This window comes from Plectropomus leopardus, chromosome 10 (genome assembly GCF_026936395.1).
Source record: "Plectropomus leopardus strain MGB_pleo_1.0 chromosome 10, ASM2693639v1, whole genome shotgun sequence".
In the NCBI taxonomy this organism is placed as follows: Eukaryota; Metazoa; Chordata; class Actinopteri; order Perciformes; family Serranidae; genus Plectropomus; species Plectropomus leopardus.
The window spans coordinates 34,839,259-34,867,248 of record NC_142185.1 but is presented as its reverse complement, the minus strand read 5'-3'; the positions used below and the strand labels follow the sequence as shown (position 1 = coordinate 34,867,248).

At 39.7% G+C, this 27,990-nt stretch overlaps 2 protein-coding genes across 3 annotated transcripts; one reads left to right on the top strand and one right to left on the bottom strand.

The window, feature by feature from the left end:
* armc8 (armadillo repeat containing 8) lies at positions 1–19,486 on the bottom strand. The gene is made up of 22 exons (XM_088083728.1): positions 19,177–19,486; positions 16,403–16,479; positions 14,781–14,852; positions 12,700–12,842; positions 12,496–12,593; positions 11,448–11,540; positions 11,271–11,351; positions 11,112–11,187; positions 10,211–10,301; positions 10,059–10,119; positions 9,717–9,917; positions 8,743–8,838; positions 8,568–8,650; positions 7,923–8,004; positions 7,730–7,816; positions 7,549–7,641; positions 7,112–7,261; positions 6,309–6,404; positions 5,957–6,052; positions 4,790–4,862; positions 4,125–4,218; positions 1–4,045 (listed from the first exon to the last, which is right to left on the bottom strand). Exons 1-22 carry the CDS (start codon positions 19,219–19,221, stop codon positions 4,012–4,014), a joined length of 2,022 nt encoding a protein of 673 aa, XP_087939854.1. The 5' UTR covers positions 19,222–19,486; the 3' UTR covers positions 1–4,011.
* dbr1 (debranching RNA lariats 1) lies at positions 14,199–27,795 on the top strand. 2 transcript variants are annotated; one of them, XM_042494230.2, is made up of 10 exons: positions 14,199–14,461; positions 15,948–15,989; positions 22,073–22,407; positions 23,337–23,461; positions 23,545–23,625; positions 24,284–24,369; positions 24,459–24,683; positions 24,775–24,852; positions 25,619–25,764; positions 26,426–27,795. In XM_042494230.2, exons 3-10 carry the CDS (start codon positions 22,211–22,213, stop codon positions 27,174–27,176), a joined length of 1,689 nt encoding a protein of 562 aa, XP_042350164.2. In that variant the 5' UTR covers positions 14,199–14,461; positions 15,948–15,989; positions 22,073–22,210; the 3' UTR covers positions 27,177–27,795. The 2 variants fall into 2 exon arrangements, with proteins under 2 accessions (XP_042350164.2, XP_042350163.2); XM_042494229.2 differs by lacking the exons at positions 14,199–14,461; positions 15,948–15,989 and adding an exon at positions 20,591–20,749.
* The last annotated feature ends 195 nt before the right edge of the window (positions 27,796–27,990 follow it).

The following is a 27,990-nucleotide window of genomic DNA, read 5'->3' as shown; positions in this document are numbered from 1 at the left end:
ACAGGTCAAAAATCTTTATTTTGTCCTGTAGCAAATACATTTCTTATCCAGACTTAAAAACGTGTTGTGAAAGTTGGATCTAAAATCCTCCGTGTTTCTGAAACATTGCATCACTTTTCATAAAAACTGATAATTACTTCTGTGACTTAAACTCTTAAACTTAGTGCTTAAACAGGAGAGGCACAAACTGGGACCGACTGAGACCATCAGCTGCAACACAAACTGAACAGGAAGTTCTCAGTATCTCTGTGCTTTCTTTAGTCAATATTTGAGAGATGTAATGTGAGACTGCAGAGACTGAACACGTGAAGCATCTCGGGATGCACTGATCTGATACTGATACCAGCTATCGGTGACACCGAGGCCGACGGATTAAATTTAGATTTTGTCCTACTGCAGGTGTGTGCACGGCGTTATGTGTCGGCAGAGTGCCGGTAGCTGCATTTTGTTCTTTTTATGTGCAGTTGTATTGATTTGTTCTGATTTTTTCGTTTCTTTGTTGATGTTTGATGATAATCTGCAAAGATTCAAGTGTGCAGAAATCTTTTCTACCAGTTTGGATTCATTGATGTTTCCAGCAGCTCGCCAAGACGAAGCGGGGTGGAGCGGTGCTTATCCTGCGATGTATAAAAATGTGAAATTGATCAACAGGGGGCGCCACCACTTCCAAAAAAGTGCATTAATCAATGACAGTTTGTCCAAACATCACCAAACTGGATAGGTATTTTTATTTAACCCTTTGAAACATGTTAAATGGCTTGACTTCCTTCAAAAATGTGAAGAATGCAACTGAAGAAGAAATGACCCGGAAATTAGCAAGAAATTAAATTAAAAGACAATTATCTGAAAATTTGCACAAAAAAACCCCAAAACATCACCAAAGACGCAAGTTAAAGAAAAATAATTAAAAAACAAGCTATTTACCTAATACACTGCTTAAAAATTTGAATTATTCTGTAAAATAATTTAAAAGATCACCTGCAGCTCTGCTTTGAAAATATATACATATGTTTTTTTCTTTTAAGTTTACCAATTTCTAGCAGCACATTTTTTCCAAGTTGCTCATTGCCTTTTTTCTCCTGTTTTTAACGCATCTGAATGCAGCACAAGAAAAACGACGTCAATCCAGGTTTCAAAGAGTTAATGGCTTAACCATGTGATACCCGGCTCAAGAGAAATTAGTAGATTAAAAGATAGGGTAAAATGTCTAGGAAATAAACTATATAATTATTAAATTACATATTCAAAAATTGTTACAAAATTTATTTTTTTCAAGCACTTTTTCCAGGTAATTTCCATGTTTTCATAATTTTTTTCCATTACTTTTATTTTGCCCAAAACATTCTGCAATTCTCTATACAACAGAAAAACAAACAAAAATTAAAAAGCACTTTTTCTTATTTTTTTGTGTGTTTTTTTTTCAGATCATTTTGTAGTCCTTTTTGCTGATTTCAGGCTAATTTTTGGGTCATTTCACCTTTTGTTGCTCATTGCTTTCTTCCCATGTTTTAGAGAGAAATCTAGCCAATTTGCTCTGGTTTCTTGGGTTTAAATCATGTCCCCAAAATATTTTTACAGTTGACCAATACAAGTTGACAAAAGAAGAGCGCGGCGCTGGCACAGATTTGCACGTAAGTGAACGAGCGTCTGTCTGATCGTCATAAAAGCAGGTTATTAATATTTAATGCATGTGTGGTAAACTGTCAGAGTTCTCGATCCTTTGCAGGCTGCATGCTGGCTTCAGCCGATACCCAAACACCCGCTATCAGTATCAGTGCATCCCTCGAAGCAGCCCGACTTTAACCCAGCCTGCTTTTTAAGGTGACGCCGAGGAGAAAGAAGACGCGACACAGAGGTAATCCTTCTTCAGGACTGCATATATTTTCAATGGTAACATTCATTCTATCAGTTTCATTAAGGTTTGAAATGTCAGGGAACAACACTCGAGAAAGATCCTGATGGGAAAAGAAATTATACGATCGAGAGAGAAACACAATGTGGCGTTTGACTCCGCTGCTGTGGATGCACTTCGGCCTCCAGGAGCAAATCCTTCCCCCTTTATTTCACTCGTCTACTCTGCCCTCGCTCGCCTCTCCAAGGAAAGAAAACCCTCTCATTAGTCCTTTATAAAGCGATAGTTCACCCAAAAATGTGAATTCAGCTATTATCTGCTCAGCCACATGCTGATGGAAAGTGAGGTTAAGTTTTATAGTCAAAACACACAAAACACTGCCGGAGGTTCACGGGGAAAAACAATTCAAGCAAATTCAAACGTTTAAAAAAATACATAATAAAACCACAAAATGTCTATACTGCTTGTCTAACATAATCCAAGTGTCCTGAAGCCCTGATGTACCAGATTGTTTTGAAAAACGTCACTGGCGTCATGTTTTCAGCCTCGTTGTAGCCTGTAGCTCCTGGTGTGGGAACCGCGTTCATGTATGCGCAAGTTCTTTAAAAGATGAACATGACAGTTACCCCAAAGTTTAGCTTTTTAATCTCGATCGCCCCCCGGTGTCTGACTGCGGTACAGGTCATAAAGCCCGCCCTCCATGTTAGTGAATGGGCGGGAACACGCCCACCGCGGATATTGCTACCGTGCAGACTCCGGCAGCAGCCGTATCTCGGATATTTTAGCTTCACCTAAATATAGTGTGGGGAAGTGGGGTCATCCATCTGAATATACAGTCCAAAACAAAGCTAAAAACATGACAGCAGTGATGTTTTTCAAAACAACTTGGCACGTCGGGGCTTCAGGACACTTAATTACTTCAAACGAGCAGTATGGAGACATTTTGTGGTTTTATTATGAATTATTTTATACATTTAAATTCTGGTCAACATTTGATTTAACCCTCTCCGGCAGTGTTTTGTCGACTATAAACCTTCACTTGACTTTCCATCAGCATGAGTGAGGAGATAATGACTGAATGTTAATTTTTGGGAGAACTGTCCTTTAACAAACACACAAAAGGAGGGAGGCTGCAGAAACAGCAACAGACTTCTTTAATAGATGTGAGGATACGTGCATCCTCTCATCTCTGGTGTTGTGTGAACTCGTGCCTGTTGAGTCGTAACCGGGCAGGTCGGAGACAGAGTGAACGCTCTGGAGCTACATTTCCCATTGGGATCATAAAGTGGGACAGATGTGACAGTGCACGCAGAACCACAACGGCGCGAGACAAAAAATAAATCATGGGAATTACGTTTTTTTCCTTATTGGCCTCTAGAGACCGTGTTCAAAGTCAGATCCGTACTGGATTCAGACTGCAGTGGATTCGCCCTTCTGTGCCAAACAATCATGACTCAGAGTGACTGAAGAAAAAAAAACAAAAACAGAGGGTCGGGGGGGGAAATAAAAATCCAAAAATATATATTTATGTTTATATTTATATATATTTATATATTTACGAGGTATGTATCCACAAAAAAAAGAAAACACCCAAAATTTCAAAATAGGCAGTCTGTGTTTTTTCTAAACGTGTCCTTGCTTCAGACGCCTTGAGGAAACATTATCATTAATAGCAATAATTAGAAAAAATAAAACTGGGAAGCTTTGCTGTCCAACAGTCAAACCTCGTAGTCCGGTTCTCTGAGACCTGAATCTCCGCCGTCGGGAGTCCAAAAGCACCTCAGTGGCGCTGGTGTCGGGCTGCTGCACTCCAACAAAGAAAATTTCAAATCACAAAGTCCCAAAAAAAGAAAAAAAATCACTTCATTGTTTGAAAAAAAAAAAAACTGAAAACAAAATCCCTCCTAACCGTTGATTTCCTGACAACCGCGGTCTCAGAGTCTCCAAGCCGAGGTCTGGAGTGAGCTAAACTGTCGAGGGTGGTTTTAGGTGGAGGGTGGGAGGTGAGGGGAGGCCAGCCACAGGTCCAAAAAAAGGTGTCTTTGTGCAACAAAACAAGCCTCGAGGTTAAACAAGAAAACAAAAGACCCAGCGGCAGGCGTCCTCCCGACGATTGTTAGTTAGGCTGGCTGCAGAGGGCAGAGCGCTCCCCTCTGAGGTCACGCTAGGTACTGCTGCATCGCCGTCTTCGCCCTGAGAGAGAGACAGTCAGTCAGTCCAAATATTTAACAGGCGTCTGCTGAGGAGGTTGTGCGGGTTACGATTCGCTCACCTGTCGCAGAGGTTGGGGTCAGAGGCCTGGGTGAGTTTGTGCAGGACGTCCACGAAGCCCATCTCCCTCAGCTTGTCCTGACGCTCCTGAGAACCTGAGAAAAAAAAAGCAGAGATGAAAAAACATTCACTGTAACACCTTTAATATTTGATTCAGTAACGGCTTCAGGCATAAATTACTGAGTCATTTCTTTAGTGATACTTAACCTGACAGAAGTATTTTGTACTTCACTTTACATAAGGTGCCAGAGAGCATAAAACTGCATCAAAATAGAGCTTGTTTGTTAAAAAAGTGCCAGTGGGGGATCCCCTGCACCCCAGCAGAGGACCTCGCTAAGACCCTGATGTCCTAAAATATCAGAAATGTCCTAAAATCCCAGAAACGTCCTGAAGTCCCTTAAAATCCTACAAATGTCCTAGAATCCAAGAAATAAATGATAATCCAAAGACTGCCCTATAATCACTGAAACGTCCAAAAATCCAACAAATGTCTCAAAATCCAAGAATTACCTTAAAATCAGAGAAATTTCCTAAAATCTGAGAAATGTCTTAAAATCCTAGAGATGTTCTGAAATCCTCAAGCTTCGCTTTTTGGCATTTTCCTGTTCCTCTCCATATGAGACGGTGCCTTTCTGTCCCCCAAAAGGGGACCATGTTTTTTCTTACCGTCCTCCTCGTTCCAGATCAGGTTTGAGATGCAGAAGGTGGCAGCGAGCTGCAGTTTCACATTCGAATGCCCCTAAAGGAAGAAGTCAGGAAAATTACAGGTGAGGGAAAACAGAACAAAAGCACAGGTCACATGACCTCAGTCACAGGTCTAACTACTGAACAAAGAGCTGACACTCAGTACGTTTACATCACGTTAGAAAAAGTCACATTTTGAGTTAATATGACTGAAACCGGACTAACGCGACCAGATAATGTGATTGGAAGTCGAGTTATTCCGTCATGTAAACACCTCAGTCGGACTTTAACTGGACTCGGCGTTCTGTGCGTGTCCCTCGCTTCCCTCTGTGTTAACAGATAGGGACTGTTCGTTATTTATGAGGGCAGAAGGGTGCCGCAAAATGGCTCAGGCATTTAAAAACATGTAAGCACTTAAGAAGGACTTGTGTTTTTAATTTTGGCTTCAGCGAGGGACATACGACTTAAAAATGTAGTAATTTATGTTTGTTTGAAATAAAAAAAGCCACCCCTTCCTCTGATAAATAAAGAACAGTCCCACAGCACCAGCACTGAAGCTAATGATGCTGCTGTGGATGAAGCCAAAACATACTTTAACCAAAATCAATATCAGCATCGTTCTCTGGAGTAAAATGTTTTCTCAGTGGAGCGTTTTTGATTTCACTGCTTCAAATCCTCGTCATAACAGCTATTTTACAGCAAGATCAAAAAATGTTTGTGTCGATGAAGGCAGAGTTTGCTCAGCGGCGTTGATTATATGTACGTGACGCAGCAGTTTTCTACCCCAAAGTTACTGTAAATTAACACTTATGATTTCGATGTGGCCGATACCGTAGACTGAATAAATAGTCGGGGTTTGTAGTTACGAGCTGAAAGACGGCAGATCTGCACCTGCGGTCGGACAGACTTCAGTCAATAAACAGATTCTCCCCCAGTGTTTGTATACTGGGACAGAGACAGGAGTCCAGTTAAAGTCCGAATCGAGCTCTTACTGCTCCACTAAACTGCGAGCTAACGTACTGAGTGTAGTCTTCAGCTGGTTCGACACGCTGCGTGATCTGCCTCCCATGAGACCTCAGTGACAACATGTCAGCAGTGAAGAGAACAAACATCTGATCTGATGACAGCGGATGGTTTCATATAAAGTACCATGTAGTATTTGATTTTCTGGAGCATGTCGTCATTGGTCATGATGAGTTCCTTGGCTGTGTTGCCGTCGGCGATGTTGGCGAGGATGCACAGCGTCTGACAGATAAGAACAGTGTTACATCAGAGACGTTATCTTAACATTTTGTTCTTTGTGATTCAGAAAAAAAATCTTGCTGATAAGCTTCCAGCTCTGCAAACACTGTCGGACGTGAATAACGACCGACCTCGCAGCCTGTAATCAGACCTGCTGAATGCTAAAACCACAACGCAATGCGGCCTTTTCGTGCAGCTGAAGGATGAATTCTGTCTGAAAAGGATTTGTAAGCATGAAGCGGAGGGAGGGCGGGCTCACCTGCTCTTTGACCTCTATACTGTGCTCTGCCTCCAGGATGAGGGTCACGGCCTGCATGATCTGCTTCCCATGAGAGCTCATGATCTGGTCGATGTGCTGACGGAGTGAGCGGGAGAGAATCAGTACGCGTGAAGATTTCTGCAGAGTTTAAACACACTCAGCACATACGTGCACGTGTATGAGCATCTGCAGAGTCGGTGAGACAGGACTGAAGGTCGGAGCTCAGGTGAATTACCAAAACTTTTCTGTGACATGCAATAAAAGCCCCTGTTAACCGTTTCAGCAAGCACACGTGACCTCCCGTTTTTTGAGTCACTTAAGTGCTAAATTAATAAAGCAGTGAAGATACCAAGAGCGTGCAGCAGTGATACTCAAATTATAGCCCAAGGGCCAAATCTGGCCCCCAAACTATTTTCTAATTCACAGTAAAAACATAGTGATTCACACTGGGAATAGTTTAGTATACGTAAGGTGTCAGAGAGCATAAAACAGCTTTAAAACAGAGCTTGTTGATCAAAAGAAGTGACAGTGGAGGATCCCCCGCACCCCCTGACAGAGGTCCGAACTAAGACCATAATGTCCTAAAATCCTAAATAAGCGCTAAAATCCTACAGACGTCCTGGATTCCTAGAAATTCATCAAGAATTGTCACTGTAAAGGCAAGAAAAAGTTTTCTTCAGGAATTCAGCGTCACATGAGGTGAGTGATTGATAAACAAATGATCTATGAGGGGTGAAGTATTCCTTTAAGTCTCTCATGCTGATGTGTGTGTGTGTGTGTGTGTGTGTGTGTGTCTTTCTTACTGGGCGTGTTGACAGCAGATTGCGCAGCAAACCGAGGGTCTTCATCAGCACGTTGGTGTCCGGGTCTGATAGCAGGCGAAACAACTGTTCTGTCCCCAAACACCGAACGATCTCTACCTTCACCTTCTGATCGGCCTGGAACGCCATGTTCTTAATACACACACACACACGCACAAACACACACGCACAAACACACACGCACAAACACACATGCACGGTTTGCACTGAAATAATCTGCCAGTATGACTCACTGTGTAAAACTGTAACATCGATCTGCTTTATTATATTAACTCACTGCAACCTTGAATGCACAATGTTAAAAAGAAACTGAGAAAAAAACTTATTTTATTCCATCCAAACAGCTGAAAGCAAATATTCAGTGAACTTTTTCACGGTTTTGATGGTTTTAAGAAGCCTACAAGTGTAAATCTTCTTACCATCAGGGCCCAGATCCCATTGACCCTCAGTGCAGGACTGTCACTCTGAGTCAGACTGCATAGTAACTCAATCACTCCTGACTCCAGGATGGGCTGCAGATCAACACAAACAAACACCCTCAATATTAAAGTAAATAATGTGTACTTTGTAATACAGGTGTGTGACTGACAGTCTGTGTACCTCTTTGCTGGGTGAGAACTCCAGCAGTAGATTGCATAGTGTAGACGAGGCCATGACCAGGACTTCATCGGGGGCGTTCTGCAACAGCTACAACACAACATCTCGGTCAGTATGTAAGTATCCAAATTTAATTTCTTCCCTTAAAAACACGAGGAGAAATGTGCTTTGCTGTACGGACTAAAACTCCACTGACCTTCATGAGGGGTTTCCACACCGCGTGGTCGTGGAAGCTGGTTCTCAGCTGCTGCACTGACCGCGAAAGACTGTGAAGACACCTGCAAGAAAAACAAAAATGAACAGACAGAAACGTGACGTTTAGTCACAACTGCATTGAATTTTGTAAAAAAAAAAAAATAAAGTTAAAAGTCCAGTGTAATACCTAAGTCATCAAGATATTATCAACAAATTCTCAACAAAATGTGTTTTAGTATCAATTCATTAAATTAAAAAAAAAAGACTAATATTGCAACATGGACATTTCTGGCAAAACGTCCGTCTTCAGCGTGTATTCTGGTGATTTCACTGAAATGTTCATGTGGCAATAATAAAAGCTGAGAGCATTTTTTTAAATGAAAAAAAATTATATTATATTCTATTATATTACATTATATTATATATTTTTTAATTTAAAAAAAATGTAGTCATAAAATAGCATAAACACTAAAAAGAAAAGCAGATGCACAAGGGTTGACTGTGTGTAGAGAAAAAGGTACATTATTAAGAAAGCTAATTTAAAGAATTATTAAAAATTAAAAAGCAATCGTGCCCATTTTCCATGTTTTTATGTAATATAGAATTATTTTTAAAACTTTCGTGTCACTAAAGACTCGTTTCGTACCTGACGGCCGCCAAGCGGACTTTAATGCTGGATTCTGATAGGCCGCTGACTATCCGGTCCATCATGTTCTCCGTCTCTGTGATCTGAATCCAAAAACATCGAGATGATGGATTACAATCTAAATATGTATGAGAACAATAAATGCAAACAAAAAATACACCCGAGGAGAGGCGACCTTTTTGCGGATGTCCTCGTCGTTGGAGCCCAGCGAGGCGTAAAGTTTGAAAGCGGCTTGTCTCAGCTCGTGTGCGTGTTTCAGGTCATGGTCCAGCTGCAGGTGACGGAGCGGACATAAAGTAAAGTGGTGCATTATGTCAACAAGTGGCAAAACTTTTTCATTTAAAAAGAAATAAATCTAAACATCCATTTTTTGCATATATAATTAGACGTTCTCTTTAGAACAAAATTCACAAACGAAGACATTCGGACACACTGAGGATTACCGGATACATATCACAGCTGATTATAGCAGCTGATCTAGACTGTCTGAACGTCTGTGCTGAACTAAAATATAACCTTTAATTGGCCTTAATGAGAAAATTAATCCTGTAACAACCAACATGGCGGCTCGTTGGGAAACTTTCTCGAGTATTAGAAAAATAAAATTTTTAACGCGCTAATATTTGTATATCCTGATCTGCGTGACGTTAATGCAAGAGGCATTCAATACAAAACATTTCTAAAAAATAGATATTATCAATTTTTCTTGATATTTTACAATGCAGCATCTGAACAAATGATTCATAATATCCTGCTTTCTATGTCTTGGCATTTTTAAGACTTTTGATTTAAGGCATTTTAATGCCATTAAAGGCCTTATTTTAAGACTTTTTATAAGAATCTGCGGGAACCCTGTTGAGCTCGTCCACTGCTGGGACCGTAAGGACGTCCCCATCACTGTTTTCCCAGTTTGCTGCATGGATGTGGATCACACCTGTGCTCCCCAAAAGACCACATCTTTCCAGCTTTATGTTTACGCTCGTTACGGCGCTGTTCGTCGCTCAGAGGAGAGACCGCTCTGTCCCCCCTTCCCGCGATCAGACTTTATATACAGAATGGCGAGGCGGCATAACGGCGTGATATCCCCGCCTTACACGGACAGTATTTATGTATGAACGTTACATGTAAAGGCTCAGGCCTCGGACCCACCCTCTTGATGTCGGTGATGGCCGACACAGAGCTCGGGTATTTAAAGTAGTCGGCCAGCATGGCCACCAGGTGGTCGGTGGTGCTCGCGATCCTCTGCAGCTCCACGTCAGGCTCCATCAGGTAGGCCAGCGTCTCCGCACCCTCCACTCGCTCCTCGAGCAGGTGCTCTTTACTGCACATTCGCACGAGGCACGGCAGAGTCTGTGGAAAACAGGAAGCCACATGCAAATTTAACGAGGTGTGCGACTTATATAATAATTATAATAATAATAATATTAATAATAATAATAATAATAATAATAAATAGAGGTGCAGTTGCAAAGGTCTCATAAAAAGCCTGACCTTAAGGACTATACAGCTGTCGTCCGTCCTGATGGCGCCCGCTCGACACATGTACGTTAGACTGGGACAGACGGAGAGGAGGTCACACGTTTAAAGGAAACTTACACGGGAAATACTGACATGAACTGTGATTAAAAAACGTCCCGTCTCACCATTTGGCTGCTGTTAGCTGCATTTCAATGGGTTGATCCCTTTGCATCATTTTGACAAATACCTGAGAGAGCAGCTCGCCGTCCACCAGCACTGGGGACAAAAAGACAGACACACTGGGGTTGAGACGAGAAGAAGAGAAGACAACAAGAAAACAAGAAAACAAAGAAAAGCGAAGACAAAGAGAAGAGACAAAAAAAGAAGACGGAAAGACCAAAAGAAGACAAAGATAAAACAAAAGAGAAGAGATGAAACCAGAAGACCAATAGAAGACAAAGAAAAGATGAAGAGATGAGAGGACCACGAAAAGAGATGAGACACAGAAAAGATGAGGAGGATGAAGAGAGGACAATGAGGAGACAAAGAGAAGACAAAGAAGAGACAAAATGAAGAAAACAAGGAGACGAGACAAGAGGACAAAGAAAAGATGAAGGGAGGAGAAGACAAAGAGAAGAGACAAGAGAAGACGAAAAGAAGATGAAGATAAAGAGACAAGTAGGCAAAGATGAAGAGATGAGACGAGAAGACGGACAAGATGAAGAGATGAAAATACGAAGAAAAGATAAGACATAAGATGAGAAGACAAAGAGATGAGAGGACAAAGCAATGGAAGGAGAAGAAGAGAAGACGACGAAACGAAAAAACAAAGAAGAGACAAGGAAAGAAGACGAAGAGAAGATGAATACAAGAGACAAGAGGATGATAAGACTTGACGAGATGACAAAGAGAAGAGACAACATGAAAAGACAAAGACAAGATGAGAAAACAAGAGACAAGAGAACACAAAGAGAAGATGATGAGACAAGAAGACAAAGTGAAGATGAGGAGACAAGTTGATGGGACGAAAAGAGTCTTGACAATAAGACAAATGGAAGAGACGAGAAGACAAAAGACGAGACTCACCATTCACCAGTGTCATGGAGACCTGAGTGTTCTCGTAGGCCAGGACCGAGAAACACTTTAACGCCTGCATCCGGACCTGCAGAGACGAAGAGGAGGGAGGGTCAAAGGTCGTCTCATCCAGTCGGGTAAATAAACGCACTCACGGAAACCGCCGTTTACCTTATAAGAGGGCGAGATGAGTAGAGGGGCGATGTTCTGGATGGCGCCGTGGTTAAAAAGAACCGTCTGGTGCTCCGGAGTCTGAGGACAAAAAAAACAACCGATCAGTGCCGAACCTCCGCCGGGCTCCGAGTGTGATGGACTCCACCGCGTCTGTGTACAAATACCAACAAATACCTTACAACAGTGGGAGAAGATCTGCGTGATGTACTCCTGCGTTCTCTGTGAGCGGCTCAGTAGAGACATTAGATGGGGAATCACAGTGGGGTCCTTAAAAAAATAAAAAGGGAAAAGTTAGAAATGGTTCAGGGTTCACACACATTTTACCCATAAATTTCCAAGACTTTTCCAGGACTTTGAGGAAAATTTTATAGATCGATCATTCTCTGAAACGACCATTGATATAGTATCTTTTTTTAAATATACATTACTGTGAAAAATAACGAATTCAGAACAGAATTAAAACTTAATACTCGAATATATCTTAGGGACCGTATTTATAAGAGATGAAGGGGCGGTGCAAAAAGGGGGAGGTAGGTCCAATTATTTTTTTAAGCACTGGGGAGGGACTTTAAATTATTATTAATTAATATTATTAATTTTGTATTTATTTAGCTGAGGATTTTTTTCCAAACCCATCGGCCTGAAAGGTTTGAAAGGCATGTTTTCTTTTAAAAAAGTTTGGCCATTTTATTTTATATTTTTATTTAAGTTTTTGGATTTTTTTCTTTAAAAATAAAATTTCTAAATGTTGCCCTTTATTAATTTCTAAATGTTGCCCTTTTTTTCTTGAAAAATTTTGGCAACCTTTTGGAGGAAAAAAAAGCCCTTTTTTGTAAATTTTAAACTTTTTTATTTTTTTGGCGATTTTAATAGAAAAACATTGCTGATTTTCTTGCTGATTTTTAAAGAAAACATGCCTTTAAAAATCCCCAAAATAACACTAACGTACCACAGCCTCAAAGTTTAAAAACAGAAATTATTGTTGGATTTTCACATTTCTGACGGTCCTGAAAACATCATGTGTTATTATACAAGTTTGTAAAACAAAATTCCATGACTTAATTAAAACCTTTCCAGGCCTGAAAATTGATATTTGCAAATTCCATGACTTTTCCAGGTTTTTCATGACTGTACAAACCCAGCAGCTATAACATTCAACTGGAGGAAAACTGACTAATGTGTGTGTGTTTAGTGTGTGTGTTGTATTTACAAGACAACCTACAGTATAGAGCAGCTGCACAGGGGTGACTGGACTGATGAAGACCGTTCTGAGACATCGGAGACAAGCTTCAATGAAGATCAGGTCTGGACACAAGAGACCTGCGAGCACAAAGCACAGCTGCTGAAAACTCTTCAAGTCAAACATTTTGTCCTTTGCAGTTAAATATGTGCATGCTTTTGTATGTGTGTGTGTGTGTGTTTTAACCTTGAAGAAGGGCAGGGATGATGTGACAGTCCACCAGGGACTTGATGTTGTTCTCGGTGCCCATGGCGAGGCTGCCCAGTACCACGGCGCACTCTGTCCGCAGCTCGAGACTGGACGAGCTCTGCTGCAGCAGGTACAGTAACCTGCAACAGATGAACACACACAAACTGAAATACGTTCACTGTAAAGGGTGTTAGAGGAGAAGGTGGATGATGCTTGTAAGCTGAACTCTTATTCTTTGTCCAGTTCGTACTTTGTGACATTCACTGCGTCCGAAATTGCATATCACTGAACGTGGTTTACAGCAGAAGCACGTCTCTTTTCAGACGCTGAGCTGAAATTATCACGGCACTTCCTAACAGCCTCCTTTTCAGGCAGAGACACGTAACGGAGGTAACACGTGCCAATCTCAGCTCAGGTTACTTCTGCAGTTAGAAAATGCTGGCGACCTCACTGTGTAACGTTACGTAACAGGCATCTTCGTCGCCAGATAAAGCTTAAAATTCACTTTTACAGGTGATTAAAGGGATATTTTGTCGATTTCCAACCAGCTTTGCAACAAAACAGTGTGGGAAGTAGATTTAAATGAAGTAGCCAGAATTAAATGAAAAAAACATATACTAACGTTAATTACTTAAAGGTTGACGGGATTTTTCTTTATTTTTTCAAACATTTGTTGTAAAGATAAAACATGACTCTTTGGTGATGTTAATTTGAGAGACATTCTGTAAATTATTACTATTTTTTTTATGTTACCCAATTATTTGGGACCTTTTCGGATTCAATGTCAGAAAAAAAGATTAATAAAATACCACCTCAAATGTCTTAGCATATTTAACAGTTGTGAAATATTGATTTAAGAGAATATAAAGCAAACTAAGCCTTATTTTAGACTAATGAATTCAGTGCCTTTTTAGACTTTTTAGGTATCAGCGGGACAAGAACTGGACTGTTTGTCCTCCCCTTTCATGTCTCTCTGTCTCTATCAGCTAATCTTGGACAATGCCAAATATATATAGCTAAATACTGGCATAAGCATTTTAAGCATTTTAAGCCAAACTCATCGACGCGCCGTCCAAATCATTTCTTAAATATTTCAGCATTACTAACAAAAAGCCCAAAACGTGTCACAACAAAGCTCAGTTCATGTAATATGTCATATGTTGTATCCTTACCACAATACTTTATATAATGTTGACTGAGCTGCACGTCATGCAGCAGACTCATGACCAACTTTATTCAAATTAAAAAAGGATTTTATTACTGAATGATGTTACAAAGCTGCTTCTGTCGCCGTCTGCTGTTATAAACAATGTCGTCATTACAGTATTAACATGTGCGATATTTATTCCCGTGTGAAGTCCAGTGTTTGCAAACTAACATTTTAGGAAATTGTATGAAATTCACGCTCTGTTGGTTTAATAATGAGATTTCAGACTGTCGCTTGAATGCATCACCTCAGCTGCATCTCAGGATCCTCTCGTTAAAGCAGCTGTGCCAAATTAGCAGAGCCGGGGAGACACCAGAGGAACACAGCCTTTGACCGCCTCAGGTTTGGTTAAATCTTAGTTTTATTGTTTGATCAATCAGTTTATCGGCGCGTTGATTTGAACTTTGTTTTCTTGTATTTTGTGGGAATGTTTGTTGGGGGTTTTTTGATTTTGTTTTGGCGCGATAATCAGATAATTCGGTTCAGCCTCGTCCAGCAGCTCTGCACGCATCCTGCACGTCCATCGACTCCTGAAGAACCATCAGACAAACGGTGAGTAAAACCAAATACAGCGATTTGGTCGCATCTATAACGGCATCTGCGGGCGGCTATTTCAAGCTTATTTAGAAACCGCAGTACAGACGTACTGAACACAATGTTTCAGCCAAATAAAAGCGTGTTAGTGTGGAATTTCAGACGCAGCTATTGTCATTTTTTATTTAGTGTCTAAACAAAAGCAAGTTATGTAACACCAATGTCAAATCTGTATCTTGAGTGTAGCTGAATGCATTTTTTATTAGTCAGAAAGTAAAAAAATAGAAAAAAAAGATGAAGTTTGAAGGAGCGGAAGTGAGCGTGTGCAGAGACGTACCTCGGCACGGCTCCCAGGACGATCAGATTGGCCTTCTGCTTGTTGTTTCCTATGACGGCATTCTTCATGTCACTGTGAAGGCAGATACACACACGAGGATTATCTTTAACAAAGTTAAATAACAAATATAACATTTACGACCTGCAATGTACAGTATATTCTGTCCCAATTTACAGTTTCAATGGTGTACCAGTAAAATATGTATCAATACAAGTAGGTGCAAAAAACAAGATGTAAAGCTGGGAAATAATAATAAATAATTTATATGTTACAGGCCGTAATCTAAAGTGTTACAATAGCTATACTTCTGCTAATAAAAAAAAAATACAAACATGCTTCAACCCTTTAAAACCATGGCTCAAGAATTAGCAGAAAATTAGCAAAAAAAATAAAGCAAAAGAAAGAAAAGTCAACAACAAAAAGAAACAAGAAAATGACCCTAAAAAACCCTAAAGCAGAGAAATCTGTGGTGGGGGAAATATAAACATACGTATAAATGTTGTTCTTTAACATAATATTAAATATATTTTATCATATTTATACATATAGTTTTTTGGACATTTTTCAATAAGGTAAGTGAAAAAAACAAAAACAAGCAAGAAAATGACCCAAAATTGTTTTAATATGAGTACATTTTTCCTGTAACATAATTTTAAATGTATATTAATGATAATTATACAAAGAATTTTCTGGGCATTTTTACCTCTTTTTTATCCCCTCAGTTTTTAAAACTAATTTGAGGTCATTTTCTTGTCAACTTTACTAATTTTTGCAATTTTGTTGCCCAGTTGCTCATTGACTTTTTCCTCATGTTTTTGAAAAAAATCAAATCACTTTGCTTAGGTTTCAAGGGTGAAATAGACTGTAAAAGGCGTCTGTACACAGCATACGAAAACTGATGTAGATCCAGGTTTCAGGATGTGAGGCAAAGCACATTACGTTTCACTGAACATGCATTTCATCCAGGGGTGTCCTTATGTCCTTATGTAATACAAGTTTGGTGAATAGACGTCAGATCGTCAGAAAAGGACAGGAGGCAGACAGAGGTCAGCCGGGACTTTTCCATATCTGAACAAAGGAGGTTTACATCAAGCAGATGCAAAACGTATTGTTGTAGGACACAGAACGAGCTGCTTCATTTGCATTTTGTCTTGTTTTTTCCTGCAGCGTTTCCTCTCTGCAAGTGTCCCAGATGATATCACATAGCAGGTGAGTGAAGCTAATGGAAAAGTACAGCTGGAGCAGGCAGTCAAGTCAGTCAGGTGCTCTGCTAGTGGAGCGCTACAAGCCGTAACCAGAGCTAGGCTCCCCCGAAGTTAAAAATAACGAAATAGTCAGAGCCCAGGTCACCACATCGAGAGACCGAGAGTGAGTGAAAGATATGAAGTCACACTGATGAGTGAAATGCATTTTCAAATAGATCATCACGTGAAAGCCTCTGCATGTAAACACAGAGGTCATGCTGCTCGTTAAACCGTCGCATTTCTGACCGGCTGCGATGAAACAATGGAATAAAATACCCGCTCTTCAAAATGCAAACACCTGAAAGCACGGGCTGTCATTTACTGCCGTGAGCACGAGAGAAGACAACATATATATAAATAAAGTTCTGCTGAACTCACATGACTCCCTGCAGCACTTTCTGTGGGTCGGGGTCAAACAGTCTGTCAACATAATGGCGACTAGTGGCAGTGACTTCCTGTTTGAGGAGAAATATAACAGAAACGTTAGTGACAAAATTCACTGACATACATTTCACCAGCTGGGCTACCTTACTAGAGAGTTAACAAAATTGTATCTTGCTCAACTTTTCTCTTGCACAGATAAACACACAATAAAAAATAATATAGTGTACTGATTTAAACAGAATGACCTTTGATACATTTTAAAATACATTTGAACGGCTGCGATAAAGAGCCTGTCGCATTATTTCTCCATTATCTGGAACAATAGCAAGCATTTTAAGACCTCGAAACATTAGGAAAAACAAAACATAAATTCAAATAATGGATTTTTGATAGTTTAACTAAAATAAAAGCATGCACAGGGACACATACAGCAGCAGCATCCATGGCAGGGCCCTTTAGAGCTGTTACACATGGCACCCGGTGGCTGCATGTGACACCACAAAACTTTGTTTATATCATTGACAGCTTAACCCAGAACTTTCTACACGACCCCACAGGAGCAAACCGCAGCCAGCTGACCACATGCTGCGTCTGCTGGCTTCCGGTGCCTGCACAAAGCTTTCTCTGATTCATTTTTATTTTAATTTAGCGTGAATGTTAATCTCATAAAGACGACAAATAAAACAACAGAGCTGCTTTTGCTCAAAGGCGTAATAAAATAGAAGTGACTACATAATCTTAGGGCCTGCTTGTTATTTATGAGAGGGGAGGGGATGGTGCAAAAAGGGGGAGACATGACAAATCATTTTTTTAAGTACTGGGAAGGGACTTTTTTATTAAAATGCCTTAGAGGAGGGACATGCAAATTAAAATGACTGAATGTGAATTTCTTTCCCTTCTTTCACTTTTTAAAGAAAATGTTTTCTATAAATAAAGATTGCAGTATTTATCCTGAATGCTTCTGTCAGACAAGAAAATATCTAAACTTAATATAGTGATATTCCATCAAAATCCCTTACATGTTTTATTCAAATTTTTGACAAATTAACAGTTAATTAACAGTTAACAATTAATTGATCAGCATGCACAGCAACAGTGGAAAAAGCCAAGGCTTTTTCATTTCCAGGATTTTGCCTTTATCTTTCAAACATCAATGGGTCAGTTTTTTAACCCTTTAAAGCCTGGTGGGACAACACTTTTCTTGTGCAAAAGGGCAATGAGCAACTTGGTAAAAAATGTTCCACAACTTGCAGAAATTAGGAGATTTAGAAGAAAGGTAGAGGGCAGATTTATTAATTATTTTTTAAACAAAGTTTTAAAAATGAAAGTAGAATTTGTCTTGATCCTGATACATATTTGGAGTTGATTAAAATCAGCAGCTACTATGAAAATTACATCCGGTTGCTGCTGATAGCATCATTCAATTCCTACAGTAAACTAAAAACTAAAACACTAAAAATATTTTTTTAAAACTCTAGGGAAAAATGTCTAGGGAAAAGATAAGAAAAGCTAGGGAAGAACTACATTTGTAATTATAAATACATATTTAACACTTTAAAATTCCTTTCAGACATAGAAAAATTCATTGGCCTAATTTAATTTTTACTAGTAATCAACTTGCAAATGTGTGTTAATAAACACACATGAACACTTATTATTTACTGTTACAATAACTACAGTTAATTACTCATTTTTTTTTTTTTAACTGATTTTAGGTCATTTTCTTTTACTAATTTCTTGCTAATTTGGGGGGCATTTCATCTTTTGTTGCTCATTGTGTGTTTTCCATGTTTTTGACAAAAATCAAACCAGTTTGCTCAAGTTTCAAAGGGTTAAATCTAACTAATTTATGGTGTAGGTAGGGTCTTGCATGCAAATATATGTGGCTTCAGAGAGGGTAAAAATACCAAAACAAAACGTCAAAAAAAATCACACCCAGCCACACCCCTTCAATGATAAATTAAGAACAGTCCCTTGAGAGTCTCCCCTCTGCATGCACCTAACGTGGAGGCGTTTCACCACTGAAGTCCAGAGTACGCTCGTTTTTGCGACCCATTTAACCTTACTTTAAACTAAACTGCACCTGACAGCCGTTATCACCTATTAAAATAAATCACAACATCACAGTGGAGCTAATTTCTAGACTTTTGGCCGCTGACAAAGCCCATTTTTCCCGGCAGAAAACTCCTCGAGAAGTCTGCAATCAGCGTTAGCTTCGTTAGCTTGACCGTAGCGGTTAGCTTCTTGGAGCACCTTTCGTTAGCTAGCTTACCTAACGTTAACTTTGCTATTGTGATTAGCGAACCGCGAAGGTTACGCACAAATCACGTCAGATGGCTGTAACAAAACAGCCAATTCTGACAACTTATCTTCCATTGTGCATTTTATTTTTAACGTGTTTTAAACAGCACTCTCACTTTAGCATTTAGCTGCTAACTCATTCCGAGTGACACTGACAGCTACTCTGTTCGTTTGATTTGGTTTTCGCGACACACCGACGGCGCGAGCGGGCACACTGTTTCGCGTGTTCAGAGCGTACCCGCCCGTCCGGGAGAGGCCAGGATATAAAACTATTGTCACCCTAAGCTACGTAGGCGGACCGCTACAGCGCTAACTTAGCTCGCAGGCTAACAGATATGAACCCTCCACAGTTTGACAGCTCGTAGCTCCTTTAAATAAGTGATCAAATGACAATAAACACGCTTTATTGGAGCGAGCACGCCGTTAATGTGACAATGCGATTTTAAAAATTATACAGTGACACTCACAGACAGCACACTGATGCGGAGAGGGGCCTCCAACAAACACGCCATCTCTCTTCCCCCGATCGAGCGCCCCAATCGGCGCAGCACTTTGCAGACACTCCGCCCCCCAGAGCAGCTGTGAGCGGCTCTTAAAGAAAGTAACTGCCGCTGAATCACGCCGCTCCCCGCCGGTGTTAGAGCGCAAAAACAGGTCGCTGTAATCCTCCGCGGGCTCGGCTGTGAGCAGCAGCTGCAGATTTACAACAAAAAAACAACACCGCTAAGTTAGCGAGCTGTCTGTCACACAGTGGATTTGTCAATGAGGTAAATGTTGTTTATATACGTGACGTAGTGACGTCTCACAGAGGCAGATTCGACACCAGGATTTCACCTGTTATTACTACAAATAATACTCATAATAATACAAGAATAACAAAAATTACGGAAAACTACACCAGCAGTTTGAATGCTATCAATATAATAATATTTTTTTGGTATTTTTTTTATTGTATCATGTTCAAGCAATATAATAATAATTTTATGATTATTTATATGATATTTTCTGATTTTTTTTTGCCAAAATTCGGATTTGGAGTACATTTTTTCCTTAAGAAATAATAAATAAATTAAAAATCTATTTAAACTTAAATTTAAAAAAGTCTTACAAACCCGGGCTTGGTAGGCAGGTTTACTTTTGAAAGCAAATGTAAAAAATAATATTACACACAGAATTGGGTTTGGAGTGCGTGTTTTCTCAAAAATAAATAAATAAATAAATATAAAATTAAAGAAAACATGTCTTCCAAACCTCAGACAGGTGTTACAGATTACCTGCAGTGAATAGAAATATCTACAAGAAATCTTTTGTTGTGCTGTCAAGGTGATAAATGATACGGGTCCCCATACCTGGGGTGGTGCTCCTGAGACTGGACTGCAGATTTTTGTATGACATGATAAATCTACATGAATATTTATTTATTGTAAATTATATTTGCTTGATTGTGTACCGATGAGACATATTTTTATACTTTTTAAATTATATGCATTGCTGTCATTTTTATTTTATGTTTGTGTTGTTCTTAGGGCATGTCTTTTATATAATTTTTTATGGTGAAACTGGTATTTTCAAATTTGTTGATAATAACTTTTTGTAATTGTAAAAATAAGCCCTTCCTCAGTGCTTTAAAAATTATTTGACATGCCTTTTTGCCCTCCACCACCCCAAAAATAGTGAACAGTCCCTAACTGAAATATAATACATTTTTTAATTTTTTCCTTCACATTTTTTTTAACCAAGCTATCATGAAACAATACAATACTAATCATTTTAATAATATAATATCATGATCACTAATTTAATATTTTTTAATACTACTATTTATTTTATTTTATTTTTATTTTTTTGTGGAATCTGCTGGCGGTGATCAAAACGTCGGTGACGTTTTGCGCATGCGCTCTGACTGTTAGCTGCGAGGTGGGAAAATTCATTCTGTCGTGTTTCTTCGTGGCCGAAACATAAACATGATTTTCAGTTAAAGTTTGTGATTTTCCGGAACATTAAAGTGCACAGACACTCTTCAGCAGCTCTCTCGTGTCCGTAAGTACTCAGTGTGTTGACTTATTTTGTTTAAAATGAGTGTTCACGTGAGATATGAGTCACTACTGTTGTCGTTTAAACACGATGTAACGTTTAAAGCGATAAACTGCGCAGTCTAGCTAGCTATCGCATGTTTTGGTTTGAAGATAATTTCAGCAGTTATGTTACTACTAAATAATGTGCTCAAACTATATGTAAGTACACAAATTACTACAAAGGCCTTGTGGACACGTATAGTAGTCTGAGTGCCTTTTTTATCAGACAAAAGTGATTAAATGTGCACGTTTTGAATCAACGGAAACAGCTAAAAGCTTCAAAAACACCAAAAATAAATTTATTTATTTATTTATTATGTCAAGTGTGTTGCTGGATATTTGTCACAGCCTCTCTCCTGAATTTAATTTCATTATCATTTTAGGCTACTCTTTTTACAAAATATGAAAAAATGACACTGGCTCTTCTGTCCTAATTGTAATTTAATCCTTTTAAACCTGAGCTTATTGACACTGGAGCATGTGAAGAAGACAACGAGCAATTTAACAAGAAATGGACCAAAAAATAGCAAGAAATGAGTAAAAATGTCAACAGAAAACTGTCAAATAAAAAAGAAAATATCTTAAAGAGAGTGCAACTAATGATTATTTTCATTTTTTATTAATCCACCAGCTGTTTTCTCAATTCATCATTTTGTCAATAAAATTCAAGACAGTAGTGAAATTTTGAGAGCCCAAGGCAAATGTTTTCAATGTCAACTTTTATCTGATCAACCGTCCAAAAAAATCCAAATTTATTTAGTTTATAATGAAGACAAGAAATAATGTTCTAACATTTAAGGAGCGTGAAAGCAGAAAATAACTGTCAAACGAGGACTGCATAAAAGTCACTGTATATATGAACAGTTATATCATAATCAAACTGGCATTCGAGGGGTTACCAAAAATGTGTAAATATTTGGTAGTTCTGATCATGACTGAAGATGATTGAAAGATTTAACCCTTATAAGTGGAGGGAAAAAATTTATATAATATTTTTTTTAAAAGTTTTTGAAAGTGGACATTTTTGTCCTTAATCGGCCTTATGTGGTCGTACATTAAAGTGATACCAGAGGGTTAATTTATTATGTATTATGACACATTTTATCAAAAAGCTTCTGATACTTAGAAGTACTGTGATTTCCATATTATTACTCTCCTGTTATGAATTAATTGCGTAGAATAGTATACTTTATTGTTATTCCACAAATGTACAACTACATTTCGCTGGTACTTTTAGGGGAAGGAAAAGCATAATCGGTGTTTTGAACTTTATTTTGTATCCTCACAGATCCCCGAACTCCTCTTCACAAAGGAGCAGACCTCAGGATCTGTGTGGAGGCTGACCGCCCCTCGGTGGGCACACAAAGCAAACCGACCCCCGCCGTGACTTTTATCGGACGATCAGCAGCTCACCTGTTTGTGCACAATGAAGATCGCGGTGGAAGGCTGTTGCCATGGAGAGCTGGACAAGATCTACGAGACAATCGGTTACCTGGAGAAGAAGGAAGGGGTTAAAGTGGACCTGCTGCTCTGCTGTGGAGACTTCCAAGCAGTGCGAAACGAAGGCGACATGATGTGCATGGCGGTACCAGCGAAGTACAGATCGATGCAGACCTTTTACAAGTCAGTTCTTTCTTCATTTTTTATACTTTAAAATTGCGAGATTTAAGTAAAAGCATTTAATGCTTTAGATCCTGCTCAGCTGTTGGGTAGAGAACCTTTTGAGTCCGTTTAAATTAAGGAAATATGAACTTAAGTTAACCTGTTTAAGCTATCTGTGCCGCAGGGCTTAGGTGTATTATGCAAAAAAAAATCCACTAGATGCCGTTATGTCTTAAACTATTCTGCCTTCAGTTCACGTCCTGCAGGAAGTTAGTAACTGAAGTCTCTACAGACACAAATGCTCCGTGTGGTGGGATTTTCAAAGACAAGTTATAATTTCAGAGGTCTAATGAAAAGACTTATGTTACTTTATACAAAAAATAACAAAAAACCAAATGAGAGTCAACATTTTTTCTTTAAAACATGTTTTACCAAACAGTTGAAATAACCTTTAATGGTAAAGACAGTGAAGCTAAGAAATAATGAGACTTAAGACGTCATGCTGATAGTTCCTTTAATACATTTTTTGGCCGATAATAATAAGCATAAATTGCTTTTATTTCTCCCGTGTTGCCATGGTTTCGCTCCGCCAGTACTACACACACTGCATTATGCTGCGTCAAACTGCTGCTGCGAGATCAGTCCACAACATGTCATCAGTCAGCAGCACAGTGTCTCCGCCGGTGTCTCCGCCGGTGTCTCCGCCGGTGTCTCCGAATGTCCACTCTCTTTCTCTGCCGGTGCCAGTGTCTCCGAATGTTTTCACAATGAAAATTACCTTGTTTTCACAAAAATGTGATTTTCCAGCTTTTTGCCTTTCATACCCTCAGGTAATCGGTATCTTATCGGCCACGAGAAGCTGGAAATTATCGGTTTATCGGTATCGGTTGAAATAATCATTATTGTGCATCATTGGGTTTAGCACTTAAAATCTCCGGTCCTTGTTGCAGATATTATTCTGGAGAGAAGAAGGCTCCGGTCCTGACCATCTTCATCGGAGGGAACCACGAAGCCTCCAACCACCTGCAGGAGCTGCCGTACGGAGGCTGGGTGGCTCCCAACATTTATTATCTGGGTACGGCCCTGCAGACAGCAGGTGTGATTATTCCGTCTGTTTTTACCTGTCGATTCCTGGTCCTGACTCCACCATGTTTGCAGGTTATGCTGGTGTTATTCGCTACAAAGGGATTAGAATTGGCGGTTTATCAGGGATCTTCAAGTCACGGGACTACAGGAAGGGTGAGTTTTGGGTTTGTTTTTTTTTTAACAGTCTGAATAAATGACAGGAGGCCCCAAATATGTTTCTAGGACTTGAGGACGTTTCTAAGATTTTAGGCATTTGCAGAATTTAGGCATGTTTCTAGGGTTTTAGATTTATGTCGAATTTAAGGACATTATAGACAGGATTAGGAAAGGATATTATGAAGTTTCTATGATTTTAGGATATTTCTTGGATTTTAGGACTTTTCTGGGATTTTATGACATTCTTTGGACTTAAGGAATTTTCTCCGATTTTAGGACATTTATAGGATTTTGGGCTATTTCCAGGATTTTAGGACTTTTCTAGGAATTTAGGACGTTTCATGGATTTTAGCATGTTTTTAGGATTTTAGGACATATTAATAGGATTTTAACATGTTGAATCTCAGAACATATCTAGGAAATTTAGGATGTTTTTATGGGATTTTAGGACATTTTTGGGACTTAAGGACATTTCTACAACTTACGACATTTCCCAGATTTTATTTTAGGACGTTTCTAGGTTTTTAGAGCATTTCAAAATTTTAGGACATTTCTGGGATATCAGGACATCTCTAGGATTTTAGGACATTTGTAGGATTTTATTGTTTTGTGAAACTATTTATTTTTGATGTTCATAAGAAATGTACCCTTTAAGGTCACCATGAATTCCCTCCATACAATCCGGATACGCTTCGAAGTGTTTACCACATCCGAAATATTGAGGTTTTCAAACTAAAACAGGTAAATATAAATTTGTTCTCTTTTAAAATGTTCTCCATTTATTTATCTAAACAATGTATATCAATTTATAAGTGTTTATTTCCTCTAAGATCCAGATGCCCATCGACATTTTCATGAGCCATGACTGGCCTCGTGGAATCTACCACTACGGGAGCACGGGGGAATTGTTGCGGAAGAAGAAGTTTCTGCGTCAGGAGGTGGAGTCCAACACTCTGGGAAGTCCTGCGGCTGAGGAGCTGCTCGCTCACCTGCAGCCCAGCTTCTGGTTCTCTGCACATCTACACGTGAAATTTGCTGCCGTTAAACAGCATCCGGTGAGCGGCGGTTTGTCTGCAGCTGCAGCTGATTTTAACGATCCTGGGTACCAGTGTATTACATTAACGAGGTAAATGCTTTTGTCTTTAGCCTAAAGGTAATGCTGCCCCACGTGTGACCAAATTCCTGTCCCTGGATAAATGTCTGCCCTACAGGGAGTTCTTACAGGTGAGAAAGGTCACGGTCGAGTTTAACCCTTTGAAACCTGGATCAACATCTTGTGCTGCATTTAGATGTGTGTCACACATCTTTGATACGTGAGCACATTGGTTTGATTTCTTTCAGAATCAGGGGAAAACGGCAACTAGCAAGCATCCCGCAAAGTGCAAAAGAGTCAGAAAATGGTGACCAAAATGACTTTAAAAAATAGCTTTTAAAGGGGGATAGAGACACAGAATTTTTCGAAAATTATCAAATAACAAGAGAAAAATCTAAATAAATAAACATTTTTGTAATTATTTACATTAGGCTACAGGAAATGTGTGTATATATATATATATATATATATATACACATATTGTATAAGTGTTAATATGTATTTTTTATTTTAGCACCTTTTTAGGTCATTTTCTGTTTATATCTTGTGCCTTTTTATTTTTTTATTTTTTTCGTGTAACTTTTTACTAATTTCTTGCTGATTTTTGGGTCGCTTGTTAAGTAGCTCATTGTCGTCTTTCCAGTAGTATTAATTGTTTTTTTATTTTAGCACTTTTTTTAGGTCATTTTCATTTTTTGTTCTTTTCCTTTCATTTGTGTTTTTTATTTCAGGTAATTTTTATGTAACTTTTTGCTAGTTTTTTGGGTCATTTCTTGTTCATTTGCGCATTGCCTTCTTTCCATGTTTTTAGAATAAATCACAGCAATTTGCTCACATTTCAAAGGGTTAAGGTGCAGGAATGAGTTGGCGGTGATGATATATGCACTTGTGTTGCAGGTTGTTGATGTTCCAGAGAGACCGGGTTCATCTGAGGGTCTTGAGTACGATCCAGAGTGGCTCGCTATCCTGAAGGCCACCAACGGTCTGCAGAGGACCACCCCGCACCCCTGGAACCCCCCAGAGAATAACGGCCTGCACGAAAGGTACGCAGATGATTAGACGTGAAATTACAGGCGGCAAAAAATGCGTCGTCCAAGTATAAAGGACCCACGAGTGCTCATTTTCCCTGATTTTAGTGATTCTGCCACTATCGAGTAGGCTACATACTTTATATAAATGCTTTCCTTTCCGTCTGTTTAAATTCGTTTTTTTGATTTTTTACCCACTTTGTTGTGCTGCAGAGTACAATCCAGCCTGAACAAAGTAGACTTTTGGCCGCGTTTGATTAATTGTTGATCAGTATAAAAAAATTACAGTTAAACGTGTAATAGACTGAAGATTTTTGGCTGCTTTAGTAAAAAACATAATTAATTATTAAATAATGAAAAAAATAGGCTCAGACATGTATGTTGATGTAACGTTATTGAAGTGAAACATTATCCAGAGTCCATGGTTAGGCGCTTTTATTTTGAAAGGATGCATGGCTGCTTGACTTCCTGCCTCGTATGATCTGCTCTGTGCAGCTCTGGCAAAAATAGACTTTGCGTGTATTTTATGCGGAGCGAAGCGGGGGCCAGAGGACGTGCCGTAGCCGTGACGCGCCGTTGATGGACCCGTTGGAATTCAGGGGTCACACAGCTGTGCGGCTCACACTCGTTTTGGCTGTTGCTGTCTTTTATAACACGGATCGTCTGTACCCGTCAGGTGGGACTTCAGACCCTCAGAAGCAGCTATGATGCAGGTGGTGGAGGATCTCAACGGCGAGCTCGCCATTCCAGACAACTTCAGCCAGACTGTGCCGCCCTACGACCCCAGCAAGCCTCAGCCGCACGCCACTCCCAGCTGTAACACCAACCCGCAGACCACCGAGCTCTGCGCCACGTTGGGTCTCACTGACCTCTACGCTCACGTCGGGCAGGGAGGCGACGCGTTGGGGAGAGTTCAGGGCGGCGATGGAGGAGAGGAGGACGACGATGGACGCAGCGTAGGAAGTGCGGACGAGCCCAGCGAGTACCCGACCGACACCTCTGGATTGTCGAGTTCATTTAACCCTGATGAGATCACAATCGAGGACGAGTGGGAGGAAGAGGAGGGAGAGGAGGAGGGAAACTCAGAGGCAGCAGAAAAAGGAGACCAGCCTCCTGGAGGTGAAGTCCGCACCCCCAGCCGCATGGTTCTCCCCGCTCCCAAATCTGACGCCTCCCCGAATCTGCTGTCCAACCTCATGAGCCTGCCGCCTCCCTCCCACTCCACGCCAGCTGTCGCTCGCACGCACGCTGGAGCGGAGAAGGAAGAACGCTGTGAGGACGAGGATGAAGACGCCTCAGCTGTACGAATCCTAAAACGCACCAGCAATGAGACCGAGGCCCCCGGCAGCAGGGGCCCGACTCCGCGGATCAAACGCAGGAACCAGGTCATCTACACGGCGGTGGACGATGACGAGAGCGAAGGTTAGAGGTCAGGGTGAGATCAGGCAGGTGAGGACTCGCTCTACATCTGTCACACTTTTTAAGTTGACGATTTGTAAAATTTATTGTTAATTTTTGAGTTTTAAAGAGCTTCTGACGTGACAGAAGCAGAGTTACGGCTTTGTTTAAAACGCCCTGAAAGCAGACTGAACACAACGAAAGAGGGTTAGTTTCTGGATTCAGTTTCTCTTCGTTCAGATATGATTTTTATATATTTTAATCAAACCAGGAGAAATTTTAGGAAGCAGATTTTGTGTTATTTTTCTACATGTAATTTCAAGACAACAGCAAGGAGAAAAGCGACTTGTTTTTTAAATGAATTAAAGGCATCAAACACTACTGTACAGCCATTTGGTAAAAGGAACAAATAAAATCGGCTGTTAATGTCTATTCAAGATTTTTACACTTTTTCAATTTTAAAATTCCAAATTTTTTGTCTAAATTTCCAGACTCTCAACAGATTTTTCAGACCATATTTGGCACGAGTTCAAATGGCTAAATCTCAACTATTAAAATAAATCCAACTGTTTTGTTACATTCTGACTATGTATGTTATTATTAGGGCTATGCAAATTAAAAAATAACTTTTGGGATTATTTTGACAAATATTGAGATATGAGTTGTGATTTTTGTGGGAATGATAAATTTTCACACTTCATTTTAATTAAAAAAAATGAGATTTTTGCTGGGGTCTCTATTAGGGTTGCAAATCATAAGCACTTTCCTTAATCAGTTATTGTTAAAATTAACAATTGAGTATTTGCCAATTTGGGAAAAAAATCTGCTCATTTTTGCTCAATC